Source organism: Lichenostomus cassidix, chromosome 11 (assembly GCF_008360975.1).
Source record: "Lichenostomus cassidix isolate B80296 chromosome 11, HeHo_3.0, whole genome shotgun sequence".
Taxonomy (NCBI): Eukaryota; Metazoa; Chordata; class Aves; order Passeriformes; family Meliphagidae; genus Lichenostomus; species Lichenostomus cassidix.
In genome coordinates, this window is record NC_139492.1 from 7,004,432 (window position 1) to 7,019,207 (window position 14,776).

The window sequence follows — 14,776 nt, forward strand, 5'->3', positions numbered from 1 at the left end:
TTAGTTTCCTCACCAGTAGCTGCAGTCTTGAAAGTTCTTGTGCTAACAGCAGGAATAGTTGGGCGGATGGAGGGAATGAGTGGGCAGTTTAAAGGCAGGGATGGTTTCTTTGCAGAGTTGGTGTGTTTGGAAATGAGGCCTTACTCCTTCCTGGTAGAAAGGCTTATTTTCTTCCAAGGTTGAGTGCCTTTGTGGGATTTTGGGGGATTTTTGCTTCATCTGCTTTGAAGGTTGTAGCACTTTTAGGGTATGGTGTATGAGAATATTTGGAATATGAGTCCAAATGAATTAGGGGTGTGTGTAAAACAATGAAACTTGTTAAAATTTCAGCATGAGGGTCACTTTAAAGGACTCACCTGGGTTTGGTTCTGTTTATGTCTGCTCCAGCACTTACTAATTATGACTAACTTTTCTGTGATTCAAAAGCAAGGATGTCTTAATTTAGGCTCTGGGAGTTTGTCTTGTCCACCACCCTTCTGCCATAGGTGCTTTCAAAACTCTTCTGGACTTTCCTGTCCCTGCTGCAACAACAGTAAACTGCACCTCTGTGTTTGACAGCCTGACATTAAGTTAACTAGCACTGACTTTAGTTCTCTTTATGTGCATCAGGGTATGATTTGTGAGGTGACTAATAGTGCATGGGCAGCTATTGTTCATGGGGTAGGATCCCTGTTGCCATCAGAGGGATAAGCACTTCCTGCTCCTCCAATTTAAAGCCTGAATTCACTTGTCCTGGTAGAATATCACTACTTAATGAGTACTTTGTGCAAAGATAAAAGAAATAGCTGTTCCCCAGAAGTTTATTCTTGGACACTTGTTTGTCCAGATGAAGCCTTAGAGGAAAACAAAATCCAGATACTTATTAGGAAATCTCCAGAATGCCATGAAACTTGTTGCACAGGTCTTTTTTTCAGGTGTGGGAGTGGCTGGTGTTGCCATTTTGATATCAGGCAACGTAGCATCAGATGGCAGAAGAATCCTTCTCTGCTCAGACTCATTTTCAAGAAGCATCTTTTGCTTTTAGCAGTTTGACAGTAGCCTAAATGAAAGCCTAAATTAATTTGGGATGGGAGAAATGACCACAAATACTTGTCGATAAAACTAGTAATTTTTCCAGTATCTACCTACAGTATTAGACTTTTTGTGGCAATGGATTTTACAGGCTGTTTAACCTGAGATAATTTTTTATTCTCAATTTAATACCTTCAGGTTTTCTGGTGGTTTTTCATGATCTTCTACATCACTTTTACATTATGAAGACCTGTAAAAGGGAGGGACTGATTAGTTTTATGATCTAACATTAAAAATTCCTCTGGGACTGCTTCTTTAAAGTGTAAATGTTTCTGTATTTTACACCTGATTTAGTTGCATGTTTGTCCTTCTGGAATGGACTGTCAGGTTAGCAAAACATGATGACTTCCTTAATAATTTTGAAAGTGAAACTTCTTTAAAAAAAATGGTTGATAAGGATATATTTCACTCATATATCCCAGCTATCAGTAGAGAATTCTCTGAATGAGTAAAGACCTAGTGTCATCTAGTGAGATGCATTAGCAGTTATTGGAAGAAATAGTGAAAAATTAAAACTAAGCTTTGAAAGAATGTTATGAGTGGAAGGAGAAATTGAGGCAGAATGGAACAAATTTTAAGACCAGGAATATTAACTAATTTTGTACCTACTGCCTTTTTAATAGATATTTCATTCTCCAAATCTAAAGGAAAAACAAGGAAAAAATTATTCTTCCAGAAATAAAGCTGAAATGCTTTCACCAGGTGCAAGTTTCAAGCAGTTGACGTTATTGTATTTGCGTTTCTCTCCATTGTAGGCTGCAGCTTATTACAGCAGAATTAGCAGTATTAGTTCTGGAAGAGCCATGATCTGGGGCTTTCTGCCACTGTCAGGTGCAAGGATTAAGAGTGAGCTTGTTCAGCAAGCAGCTGAGGAAAGATGTGGAATTGAATTTCCTTCTGGCTGGCTGGGGGCCCCTGGGTACATACTCTGTTTCCATGTCTTGCATGAACTCCTGGAGTTCTTGATCCAAAGTGAAAGGTCAGATTTATTCGAGTAATTGCAAGAGATCACAGGTGTGTGCCACTCGCTGACTGAAAAATAGGGGTCAGTGCTGAGTGAAGCTTCTCATTGCTTTGCATCATTTCATGAGACATGATGAAATTCGAAAGAGCTCTGCTAGGATCCCTGGGCAGGAGCAACAACCAGGAAGTTTGATTCTGTAGGTTATAGGAGGAGCAGGGGAAAAAGAAAAGGGGGGGAAGTAGAGAAATGCCACGGCATGCATTTTGATTCTAGCGCTGCACCAAGCTGACTGTGGGTGGGGAATGTCCTGTAAACAGGGACAGGTGTGGCTGTGCCCTTGGGAATTTGTAGGGGTCGAAGGTAAAGATCATCTTTGATAACATCTGGGCCAAAGTCCTGCCTTCACAAGTGTAAGTAAAAGGTAACTTTGGTTCACAGGTAACAACTAATTGAATAAAATAGGGAGAGGGCTATGATCACAGATAAATACTGTGGAATTCAGACAGTCTGCTTGCCCACAAACTCACTGTGACCCAGAGGGTTGCAGTAGGCTTGAGAGAAAGAGAAAGCAATTTCACTGTAGTGTGTCCTGGATGGATGGCAGAGTGGAGGGACACAGCTCAGTGTAGCCTCCTAGCTGATGGAATACAAGGTTCCTGGTGCTGTGGTTTCCTGGCAGCTTTAAGCTGGTACTGCAGCTTAAGGTGGCCCCAGTGCTCCCAACATGCTCCCTTTCCGCTGCCCAAGCATTCGTGTGGGGAATTGGGTCAGGAGCTGAACATGTTCTAACAGAATTGTTTTTCTCTGCATTTGTTTTCAGCTGGAATTAGTTCTCAATCTAGTTCATTATGGTGAAATATTCTGTCAGTGTGAAGGGAGGAAGAATCTGAGAGCAGCTCTTTGGACAGCGAGTGCTGTGCTTGACTGTCTTACAGGGACGATGAAACTATTACACAGGTTCAAAATCTAGTCTCCTGTCTTGTTAGTGAGGAAAAAGTGGGCTCTAGTTGTCAGTTTAGTGTAAGGATCAACTTAAAACCTTTGAATCACTCGCTGGAAGAATGTGCTCTTACTGCCCTATTTAGACCAACCTCTCAGCACAGACACCTTGGTTAGGTAATCACCACCAACACTGACTGTCTTCTCTGATACCTTCACGGGGTCAGCACTTAAGGAGACCATCCTTCTACAGCTCTGCATTTTCCAATTGCAGCTGTCATTCCCATAGCTGGTTTATGGATTTGTTGGGGCTTGATCTTGACAGGTCCCTTCTCGTGGACAAAAAGCAGAAACATTTATTAATGTGTGGTGAAGTTTGCTTTTCTTTTCTGGGTTTCTTGCTTTTTGTTATGCCCTCTGAGATGCTGAAATATTTCTCAGAATAATTGCTTAGTAGTAGGTTAATGAGACTACGCCTTTTAAAATTTAAAGCTGCAATAAATGTTTGTCCATTCTACACTTCTTGTTTGCTTGCAGTGCCAGTGTTGTAAGTGACAAGGAGGAAATGAGAAAGCAGCTAGAGAGAGGGGTGTAGCAGTCATAAACAGTGGATATGGAATTGCATTCAGTAGGCAAATGAAAGATGTAAGTTTTTACTGTGAGAAAATTATTTAGTAAAATTATCCCAACATTTTAGTGTCTCCTGATGGTAGTAAATCTTTGATGTTTTGCATGTGAAAGGCACAGCTGGCCTGTTTGGTTCTGATGTATGTCTGTCTGCTTTAGAATAAGTTACATTCATGCCATGTTCATCTCTATCAGGGAAGCTCTGGTGGAGGAAATTGAAAGGCTGCCTACCTGTTAAACTGTGTTATCTTTGGCTGTGCTTAGCTGGGAGACTTTGCAGAGAAAAGATAAGGCTGTTTCACGATGGGAAGGAGAATGGCCAAGCACTCCTGCAGTTACTCTGCATCTGCTCGTGTCCTTAAATACTTACACAGACATGAAGCAGGAAAAAGATAGAAAAAAGTGCCCATTGTCTATAAACCCTGTTGGATATATATTTTTTTTAATCTTTCTCTTGCTTGAAGTGGCATATACAATAGATAACAGCAGACTCTTAGTTGAAGTTTTTGTTTATTCCTCTATTCAGCTTTCAAAGGTTGACAGGGAATGGAGGAGAAACGTAAGTCTCCCATGCTCTAACATAAGGCTTTATTTCCACTCCCATATAATTTTAATAAGTAGCTCATCTATAAGTGCCAAAGCCATGTCAGTTTTTGAGTGGGATCTGTATGTGGATTGACTTGAATTCAAGGCCTGAATATGTTGCAAGGTCATAGGAGTGTTAGCATTAATGTACCTGCTGATCCTTTTCATGATTTTATGAATGTCAGAAATTTACTGGCAGCATTTGGCTTCATTGTTGCTATTGGAGTTTTAATTTTTTTTTTTCACAATTGAAGTACATATTACAGCACTAAAGGTACTTTTCAGTTGCGTTAATGTCCCAACAGTTTTTATTTTGACTGTGCCTTGTTTGACAAAAATATTTTTGTGTTATTTGGCGCATAAAACTTGATGCGGTTCAGGGTTTGTTAATTTTAACGTGGCTGAGAGGCAGACAAATACCTCTTTGATAGTAGCTTTATGATAAATAACACTGCTAAAAAAACCAGGCACTGGCACTAACCATCCCTGTCCCTGGGTTTGTACTTTCTGCATTGGCAATTACAGCAAGTTATTTTTAATGCTTCTTCCATTCCCTTCAAGTACCTGAAGGGGCTTCAAGAGAGCTGGGGAGGGACTTTGTACAAGGGCCTGGAGTGACAGGACAAGGAGGAATGGCTTCCCACTGACACAGGGCATGGTTAGACTGGATATTGGGAAGAAAGTGAGTGTATCTGGGCTGAGTCTCTCCTGTGCTGCAATCAGTAAGACAGTTGGCACTAAATTACTTTCTCTCAAGCAACCTTTTAATTCCTTTCATTGGAATGAGGTGTCAGTTGTATGACATGCACAGCACTTATTTCTGCTTGTTCCAGCTTTTTAGATGGGCTGTCCATCAGTTGTCTGGGCAAGCTTAGGTCTGTTGTTGCATGTCACAGCTCTTTACCTGGCTAATTGGATTGTGACAGTGCACTGAGCTGTTCAGTGGCTGGTGTCTCTCGGTAGAGCCTGTTGAGTGAGCCTGTCTGTAAGGGCTGGCTTGAGCTATTAGTGGGAATTGTGTTTTCAGATATTCTTTGGGGGTTTTTTTGGTCATTCTCCTTATTTTGGAAGCTCTTGTCTTTTTCTCTTTTTTTCAGTCTTGACTTACTGCATCTTTTAACCTGCTGCTTTGTTTTCCTTTTTAGATTCAGTCACTGTGGAACTGAGCTGTTGGTGTAAGGTAGCAGTAACTGGTAGGAAGAGAGCTGGAGACAAAAGCCAGAAATAAAAGGTTGAGAGAAACTATGGAGTTTTTATTCCTAAAGTTATGCTATAATGGTCTTAGTTGTAGCATATGACATATATTTATCAATAAATACAAAACTTGCCTGTGAGACTCACTTTGTGAAAAAGGAGAATTAGGTTAAAGAAAAAGTAAGTTAAAAAAGTAGCAAATTGTTCAAGACAGAGTGATTGAGAATTGTCATGGACAGGCAGTGCAAAGCTCCCTGCAGCAGAGATGGAGTCTTTCCAGAGAGCTTGTTTAATAGGAAAGCACCCGTACATTTTACTCTCAAATTTAGGGTCCATTCTGTGTCCCTGCCTCCCAGTTAGAGAAGTTTGAAATTTGTAAATCCACACTTTTTCAGAAGAAATCTTGGCAGTTTCACAAGATTTTTGAGCTGTCCAAGACATCAAGTGAGACAGCTCTTTTACATTTCTGTAATTTTATAATATGTTGCTAATGTGACATCTAGAATATTGTAACATTGACCCTGTGGTAAGAGTTTGGTTTAAAAACAGATGTTTTCAGATCCATTTACTTGGAAAGGAGCAGACTCTAGTGGGTGCCTTGGAATAAGCAGGAATAGATGCTCATCTGTGCGGTGAGTTTTGGAGGCCACAGGGTCTGTGTCAGTGGACAGGGACAGTGGAAGTGGCAGGGTCAGGATGCAGGGTGTACAGGTGTAGTGGAAGGGCTAGGCAGGGATAGAGAGGTGACGCGGAGGTGGCAGGGTCAGGACGCAGTGGCGGGCAGGGATGGAGGTGACGCGGAGGTGGCGGGGTCAGGACGCCGTGGCGGGCAGGGATGGAGGTGGCAGCCCCAGCCCCGGTGCAGTGCGGGGTCTCGCCGCTCGGGGGCAGCCGAGCCCCGTCGTGTATCCCTGCTGAGCCGTGCGACAGGAAACGGGGTGAGAGGTGACAGAGGGACAGCGACCCACTAGCAGGGTCTGAGTTTCTTTACCAGACGGCTGTAGAATCCATCCATGCCTTTCACACACGTACACCCCGCACTGTGAGTGTCTTTAACCTGAGTCTTGCTGCAGGCATTTCCTTGGGCTCCCTGTACACTTGTATTCCTAGGCTGGCAAACTTCCTAACAACGTCAGCCCTATGCCAAAATCTTCATGTACACGAGTGACCTGTTCCTTGGTGGACATTAGGATTTTCTGCTGTACAAGTCTAAAATGGTGCCTTCCTGCTACTCCACTGTAGGATCATAGAGGATACAGGCAAATTTTGGCCTGTTGGCTTTCTTTCAGGTGACTTAACAGCCTGGTTAGCAGCTGATATTGATAGTGAATGTGGAGTTCTTTGTGAGAGCCCCACCTCTGCTCAGAGCTGCCTGTGCTTGTATCAAGGTTGCAGACCTCTGCTCTGCACCAAAACTGCATTAGCTTTGCAGATGGGCTTTTGCCATTTTTTCCTCCATTCCTTGCCCATTTGCATTCTTATGTGTTGTTTAGCTGTGTCCTTCCTTTTACCTTCAGACACTTTTGGTCACCTGGAAAGTCTTTCTCTGTAAATACTTAAGATAATTGTAAGACACTTTTGCAGTTGCTGTAGGCCAAAGACCAGCTCTGTTCTGATTGCCTGCTGTCTGGTGTTAAGTACTTACATCATCTCGTGTACTTCAGCTGTTTGTCCATATGGATTTGCTCCGACTTGAAAAGCTGATGGGTGGTGAAGGAAAAAGGAGAGGCGGGATCCCTGCCGGGAGCATGCAGGAAGCCATATGTCGGCATTCCTGGGTATGTGGTGCCCTCTGGAGACTGTGGCTGCCTACGACATCACAAATGTCAAGACAGCACGTTAATTTATGCCCCTAGTCTGGGCAGGCTGAAGAACAAGATGAGCTTTATTGTTCTAACAGCAGAAGTGGAGGATACTAGAAAAGACAGTAGAGTGAAAGTAAGAACTCTCTAAAAATAATAGCAATTACATGTCTTATAAATTTTAAAGCTAATGGAGACTTGACAGCTGTGCTTCATGTTTGTCTGTAAGCTTGTGTAAAATCAAAATTGAATATGCAAAATTAAGAGTAGCTATTTGAAAATAGTATGGGGATTTTTAAAGTGTTGAGTTAGCAAGGGAGATTAAATATTTATATTAATTCATGTAGCTGGTCTGAGAGGCCAGTCAATCTAATGGGAAAATGCAGAAGTATCTTACCAAATCTGACTGGATTCAGGAATTTTTCACAGGCTTAGTAAGGAAGCTGGCTTTTTTGTTGCTTTCCTCAGTAAAATTGACCTTGGTACCTTTTAATGCTTAATGAGGGGTATAAGAAATGGTATTCTGATTCAGGGAAAGGGTTTGGCATGGTTAGGAAACCTTTTATTCTTGAATAAATGTCCTTTTTTTTTTTTATGAAGTAAACCACCTGGAGCAGAGATGGTCTTAAAAGTGCTTCTGTGCTATAATCTTATTCCTTTCATTTGGGAAAAAAAGACAGCTGCAAAATGCTAATTTGTTTTAGCTCTTATTACTCTTGAAACAGCCTTCCTGTAGAATGAGAATGCAGGAATTTCATATTTTTCCCCAACTGCAGCAAAGAACACTGGATGATCTGAGGAGACAGAAAATCTGTGTTATGTTTGCATGCAGCTATTGTCAGAATTACAGTTAAGGCCTACCAAAATGCTGAGCTTTTGTATTGTTGATTGTTTGTGACTGTATGGATGGATTTACACAGGTATCATGAGATATCATTAGAATCCACCAGCTCAGAGTCTACATCATTTACACTGAAGTAAAATTTTACTTGAGCTGTGTCTCTTGCTGTGGCTCATTCAGCCAAGGGAGTGCACAGTGTATCTTCCTGCTCCACTCAGGGCCCAGCAGGGCCAGAGGTGGGAGCAGGAATTGAACTCCAGGCTGCTTACAAGAGACTTACTTGCCTAACTCCTTTATGTCCTTATGTTGTTCAGAGGAGTTTGAACTTAAAGAAAGTATCAGTAATTTGATATTAGATAAGTGCATCTTACATTCTTGTGCTTAATTCTTAGTGCTTTTTTCTTCCTGGAAAAGTTCTGCAGCTCTCAAATGTAATACTTTAAGGTTGGCTTTTTGATTTGAACAGTGTGGTAATTTTGTATCTTTAAAATTTATTGCCAAAGACTGCCTCTGGTGCTGCAAAGCTATATGAAATGATAAAAAAAGCTCAGTAAGAAATAATACTGCTGTGCATCTTGCTGGTGGGATTTGTGGTCTTTGAGAAACGGGAATGTGCGTATCACTTAATCTCTCTTCCTTGCTTTCCTTCTTTCCAAGAAGCTGATAGAGGTGTCTCACTGCAGGCAGCACTCTGTCATTGCCTTGGTTTGCAGTGGTGATGGGCTCATGGAGACCTACGGCTCTCAGCTCCTGTTTTCTGAATGTGATTGGGATGAGTAGGGTGTTTCCAGTTGGGCAACTTGTTCTTCTGTGGGGTTTGTGCAGTTGTTAAGCACATTGGATGGTGTGCAGCATTCATTCTCTTGTTTTTACAGCAGGAAGGTGAAATGGAAGGTGAGGCAGTCGACGCTATTGTGGAGGAATCAGAAACTTTCATAAAGGGAAAAGAGAGGAAAACCTATCAAAGACGCCGTGAAGGTGGGCAAGAGGATGATGCTTGTCATATCCCACCAAACCAAGCAGATGGAAGTGAAGTAGTGCAGGATGTCAGCAGTGGGGTGCAGATGGTGATGATGGATCAGCTGGATCCAACTCTTCTTCAGATGAAGACCGAAGTAATGGAAGGTGCAGTGCCTCCAGAAACTGAGGCTACTGTGGATGACACACAGATCATAACACTTCAGGTTGTTAATATGGAAGAGCAGCCTATAAACCTTGGTGAGCTTCAGCTGGTCCAGGTACCTGTACCAGTGACTGTACCTGTTGCCACCACGTCTGTGGAAGAACTGCAGGGAGCTTATGAAAATGAGGTTTCCAAAGGAGGCCTGCAGGAGGGGGAGCCCATGATCTGTCACACCCTCCCTTTACCAGAAGGCTTCCAAGTAGTGAAAGTGGGTGCAAATGGTGAGGTGGAGACACTGGAACAAGGTGAACTTCAGCCACAGGAAGATCCCAATTGGCAAAAAGATCCAGACTATCAGCCACCAGCCAAAAAAACAAAGAAAAACAAAAAGAGCAAGCTTCGCTACACTGAGGAAGGCAAAGATGTGGATGTCTCTGTGTATGACTTTGAAGAGGAGCAGCAGGAGGGTTTGTTGTCCGAGGTTAATGCAGAAAAGGTGGTGGGCAATATGAAGCCACCAAAACCAACAAAAATTAAAAAGAAAGGTAAGTTCCTCATCTGCAAGTGGATTTTGAAAATGCTTTTGTTGTGGTGGGACCTTGCAATGTGTTTGAAGCGAATGAATACATGCAAGTGGGAGGAAAGCAGAAATGCCCAGTGCTTCTTGCTCACTGTGTAATGGTGTTTGACTGCAGTGTTTCTTGGGCACACCTCCCTTCTCCTCTCTATAGGCTGCCAGGGAGATAATTTTCCTCAAGTATGATACTGTGACATTAATATTCTCATACAACTGTGATTGAAGAGATTGTTCTCTTTGCTGTAGTACATGTGTAACAGTCTGTGTGCATGTTTTACATCAGGAGCCAATGTTATAATTAATTCTCTGGGCTTTTTCCTAACCAATTGCTGGGTAAGGTAGATGGCGCAAAATACAGTAATAAGTATGTTTGATTTTTGTTAAAACTGTAAGGTAAGGAGCCCTTTTCAGATGGAGAAGGAACATTGAGTGCTGGCATGCTCGTGAAAATTTAATCCAAACCAGCCATAGGCAATGCAATTGGATTTAGCAGTGTGCGGTGGTTCCTTGCAGTAGTTACACTGCCAAGAGTCTTTCCTCTTATGTTACACAGTAGACCACAGTACTGTGAAAGACTAAAGATTAATTCCTTCATGACCAGGTGTAAAGAAGACATTCCAGTGTGAACTGTGCAGTTACACTTGTCCGCGTCGTTCCAACTTGGACCGCCACATGAAAAGCCACACCGACGAAAGACCACACAAGTGCCATCTCTGTGGCAGGGCTTTCCGGACAGTCACATTGCTGAGGAACCACCTCAACACTCACACAGGTATTCTTGGGTTTGCATACATGCTTTTTGTAGGATCTGCTCTGCCATCAGAGCAAACAGACTGAAGATAGAGCCCTCCTGTTTTTCTAATTCCTCTTATGGAACAAGCTAAAAAAGAGGAAAGGGTGCAGTTGTTTTCTGCCTGGCCAGGTCAGGTGCAGAGCTTATCCTTTTCATAGGTATAAAATTGATTCTGGGCTTGATCTCAAATTACCTGAAGTTACAGAAATGTTCTTTTGCCTTGGGCATTAGCACTTGTATTTTCATCTTTGTATGGTCACAGCTGGTTGGAGAAAAGTATGATGAGAGTGAGACTGAAGTTAAACAAGAGGGAATTGAAAACAGCAAAAATGCACTAACCCCAAAAAATAGATTATAAAATGGATGAATAAAACCTATAGCTAGGTGGTTGTAGCACATTCCTATTGTTCCTTACCAAAGTTCTGGGTATAAAACTACAGGCAATTGAATTGTGGACATACTTAAGCTTGTTGTGCCTTAAAAATAGTGTAATTCATATCCCTCATTTTCTCTGCTTACTGAAGTTATGTCTAACTAGTTGGTTTCAAATATGTAAACAAAAAGTGATACAAAAATAAAGGAGTCTGTTTCCTCACTGAAAGGATATTAATTCTCTAAGGTATTAAACCTATTAGTTATTTATACAAAACCTCTGATTTTTGTGCATTATCTGTTGCTCTAATTTAAGCTTTCAGAACATGGAAGCAGTGTTCTGAATGATTAAATTCACTTTACAAGCAGCAAATAAAAAAATCCACAACCAGCACTGTCCCATATTTTCTTTTGTCACTAAATCTGTGTCACTGTCCTCCTGCCTTGCTGCACACCCTTAGGTACTCGCCCTCACAAGTGCCCAGACTGCGACATGGCCTTTGTGACCAGTGGAGAGTTGGTTCGGCATCGCCGCTACAAACACACCCACGAGAAACCATTCAAATGTTCCATGTGTGACTACGCGAGTGTGGAGGTATGGGATTTGTTACAGTGATGAGCACTTCCTTGTGCGCTTCAGAGCTTGTTCACCATCTGGTACAAACTCTGTTCTTTGGCATTTCCTCTTTGGCCATTTGGTTGAAAGGCTCTGGGCAAAAGAAGTTATAAATCAGGGCTGCTCCTGGAAGCAAATGGTGGGGTTTCCTCAGTGAATCAGAAAGCAATTTGAGATTGCTTAAATCCTAGGTAATATCCATTTCCTCTTTGGAGACAATAGTTGTCGTTGTTTCTTAAATTATTTGTCCTTTAAGCTGACTGCAGGAATTGTAGTGTGCTCCATGTTGAAGGAGACAGACATTTCCTGCTGCAGTGGGATGTCCTTTCAGTCTACAAGTGCCCTCCCATTTTAGAAACATGCATTCTGCACATCATCTGTTTATGCCATGAAGGTGTCTGTAGCTAAAACTAATGAGCCTTTGTCTCAATATTGGTGAAAAGCAGCTTTGCTAATGTTAGGTGATAGCTTAATTTGCCTGAGCAGATTAGACATTCTTGAATGCCTTCCCTCCATGCAGTATTGTTAGATATTTTATAGGACAGCTTTTATATTGTGGAAGGTAATTTGAGCCAGATGATGAGCAACATAATTTAAAAAAAAAAGGGATGTCTGCAGTGGAAGAAGGCTGCAGTGGTAGAGCTTGAGTAGGGGCTTCAGGCTTTTTTTTTCCTACCCACGCTGTGCCTGCAGTGCTGTCACTTCAGGCCCTGTGGTTTGAGTGCTGAATAAGTGATGTTGCAGAGGTTTTCACAGTATAAATTAGGAAAGAATAACCAAGTTGGTCCTTATGAGGTCATGCTGCTTTTTGTAGGCATAAGTTGGTGATTAAGCAGCATGATCAGGCTGGAGTAGAAAATGCCTTACCATTGGTGGTCTTGCTTTGAGCTGGGTTTGTACCTTCTAAATAAAAGCAGGAGAACAAAGGAATTAAGCTTCCCCGCAACACTTCCCAGTGTCTCTCCAGGATATTTTAAAATTTTAGGGTGTCTTCAGATGCTGAGGTAGCTGATAAGGGTAAGGTGAGCACAGAGTCTAAATCAGGCCTCAGTGAGTGTGGGAACAAGCATCAGGCAAGACTGGGAGTAAGGTTGAGAGGTGAGGTAGAGTGGGCAGGAGTGAGTGGCTGTGTGCAATGGGAGATTGGCATTCAAATGTGCCTGTTTGGTTTTGTGCCTAAATAAATACAGACTACCATAAACTCTTGACTGATTTCTTGTACTTCTGGCAATCTGGCCTGCTCGTCTGTGCTAACTTCAGTCTTGCACTTGGCTTCCAGGTTAGCAAATTGAAACGCCACATCCGTTCGCACACCGGAGAGCGCCCGTTCCAGTGCAGCCTGTGCAGCTATGCCAGCAGGGACACCTACAAACTGAAGAGGCACATGAGGACCCACTCCGGTACTGATGCCGTGTTCTCTTAGTGTCAGAGTGCTGAGGCTGTGTACAGTGTGTGCTGACACACAATAAAACAAATATTATTGTGTAGTTTAATATAAAACCTTTATGAAGTGTCTAGCTGAAGAGAATGCACCATGATTTCTAAGTACTTGTAAACTTATAACCTGATAAAATTACTGCACTGAGAAATGAGCTTGGAGGATTCTGATTTCCTGACTGACTGTGAGGTGATAAAATGCAGGCACCTGTAGTATGAACAGAAGCAACTACTTCTGTTTTCAGTGTTCCATATGAGGAATAGAGCCATTTACAGTTTCATGCTTCAGTGTAGTTTTAAAAGCATCTCATGCATGTTAGTTCATAGAGATGCTAATTTTTTCTTCAATATGAATAGGGATGATTTTAGCACAGAATGTTACTGCAATGCCAAATTAATCATATTGCTAAAATTGAAGGGGGCAAAGATGCCCTTTTATGTATACATGAACATTCAGAACTTCCACCCCAAAATAATCTGATGTCACTTTGCTCACTTCTGGCAGCCTGCATGTAGGTCTTGCCTGCATTTCTCAGAGTAAGAATAAATAATTTTCTTAAGGATTGAACTTCAGTTTCGTTGTAGAAAAATGCTTACTGGAGCTAAAACTTCTAGAGAAAGACATTATTGAGTGCTTTGTAGTATTACCACTTTGGTTGTCTAGCTGTGTATTGCGAATTTCTGGGAGGTTGTTTGGAGCTTCTTGGTGAGATTTCTTTTTAACAAAAGTACTTGTTCTATTTTTACCTTTTACTCCTGAAGGAGAGAAGCCATATGAATGTTACATCTGCCATGCTCGCTTCACTCAGAGCGGTACCATGAAGATGCACATTTTGCAGAAGCACACGGAGAATGTGGCCAAATTCCACTGTCCTCACTGTGATACTGTTATTGCGAGAAAGAGTGACCTGGGTACGTGTCTTCCAACGTGGTTCTTTGTTAAAGATGGTACAAAACTTCCCAGCATTAGACCTCACATAACCCAACTGTTTCAGTTTCTTCTCATTATTTGAATTTTTTTTTCCAAGCATACAAGGTAAGCTAATGTTTGCCCATGGATGCAGGGTATTTACTGAACTTGGACTGAGACAGCATAAGGATTGGGATCTGAAAAGCAACGTCACTTGGCTTAACCTCCTGCACATTGGAGGCCATTAAGTTTCATGCAGAGATATTTTCATCAAGTTAAAAGGTTTTAATTAGACCAAGTATTTAACTTTCCAGGATTTGTAGCTGTGTGCATGCAAAAGCCCTGAGTCCTTGCAGTAGGACATTCCTGATCTAGTGAGCAGTACCCAGTGTTAATCCAGCAGGCAAGATCATATGTGTCTAGAAGGTGACAAACAATATCATGCCCAGAGCAGCTGAGGGGAAGGAAGGAGCCATGATTTGGCAGAACTTTCTGTCTTTAAACAGAATTTTCACCCAAGTAATGGGAAGGCAGGCTTCCTTCCAGTAAAGACAAGTGCTGCAGTAAGAGGCAGTTTGAGAGGAAGGCAGTCATTTGATGTCAGGAGCAAACAAGCTGATTTGCAGCAGAGGAAAACTGATGTTAGCTATGAAGAATTTCTCTTCTAATAATGCTTTAATCTACCCTAAGCTACCTCGTGCAGCTGTGGTATGCTCTTAGTTGGAGGATTTTAAAGAAGTGACTAAAACCTCTGTCGGGGATTATCTGCTGGTATCCCTGTTGCCTTCTAGCCCTGTCACTCTGACTTTTAATCCTGAAGAAAATCCTGTTTCCCCCCCCTAGTGAATTACCTGGCTTCTGGCTGTATCCAGGCAATTTGAGTTAGTCTTAAACATAACAGTTCACAAGATACTTCAGTTTGATA

General features: G+C 42.0%; 1 protein-coding gene across 13 annotated transcripts in view; it reads left to right on the forward strand.

The window, feature by feature from the left end:
• Positions 1 to 14,776, forward strand: part of CTCF (CCCTC-binding factor) — a 34,851-nt gene that overhangs the window by 12,127 nt on the left and 7,948 nt on the right. For 9 of the 13 annotated variants that reach the window (XM_085071621.1, XM_085071614.1, XM_085071613.1 and 6 more), the window contains 5 exons: positions 8,899 to 9,691; positions 10,325 to 10,495; positions 11,350 to 11,483; positions 12,784 to 12,904; positions 13,704 to 13,853. In XM_085071621.1, the coding sequence (XP_084927747.1) occupies positions 8,911 to 9,691; positions 10,325 to 10,495; positions 11,350 to 11,483; positions 12,784 to 12,904; positions 13,704 to 13,853 (1,357 nt within the window). In that variant the 5' untranslated portion in view covers positions 8,899 to 8,910. The remainder of the gene's footprint in view (positions 1 to 8,898; positions 9,692 to 10,324; positions 10,496 to 11,349; positions 11,484 to 12,783; positions 12,905 to 13,703; positions 13,854 to 14,776) is intronic. The other 4 variants (XM_085071617.1, XM_085071620.1, XM_085071615.1 and 1 more) reach the window with 1 other exon arrangement.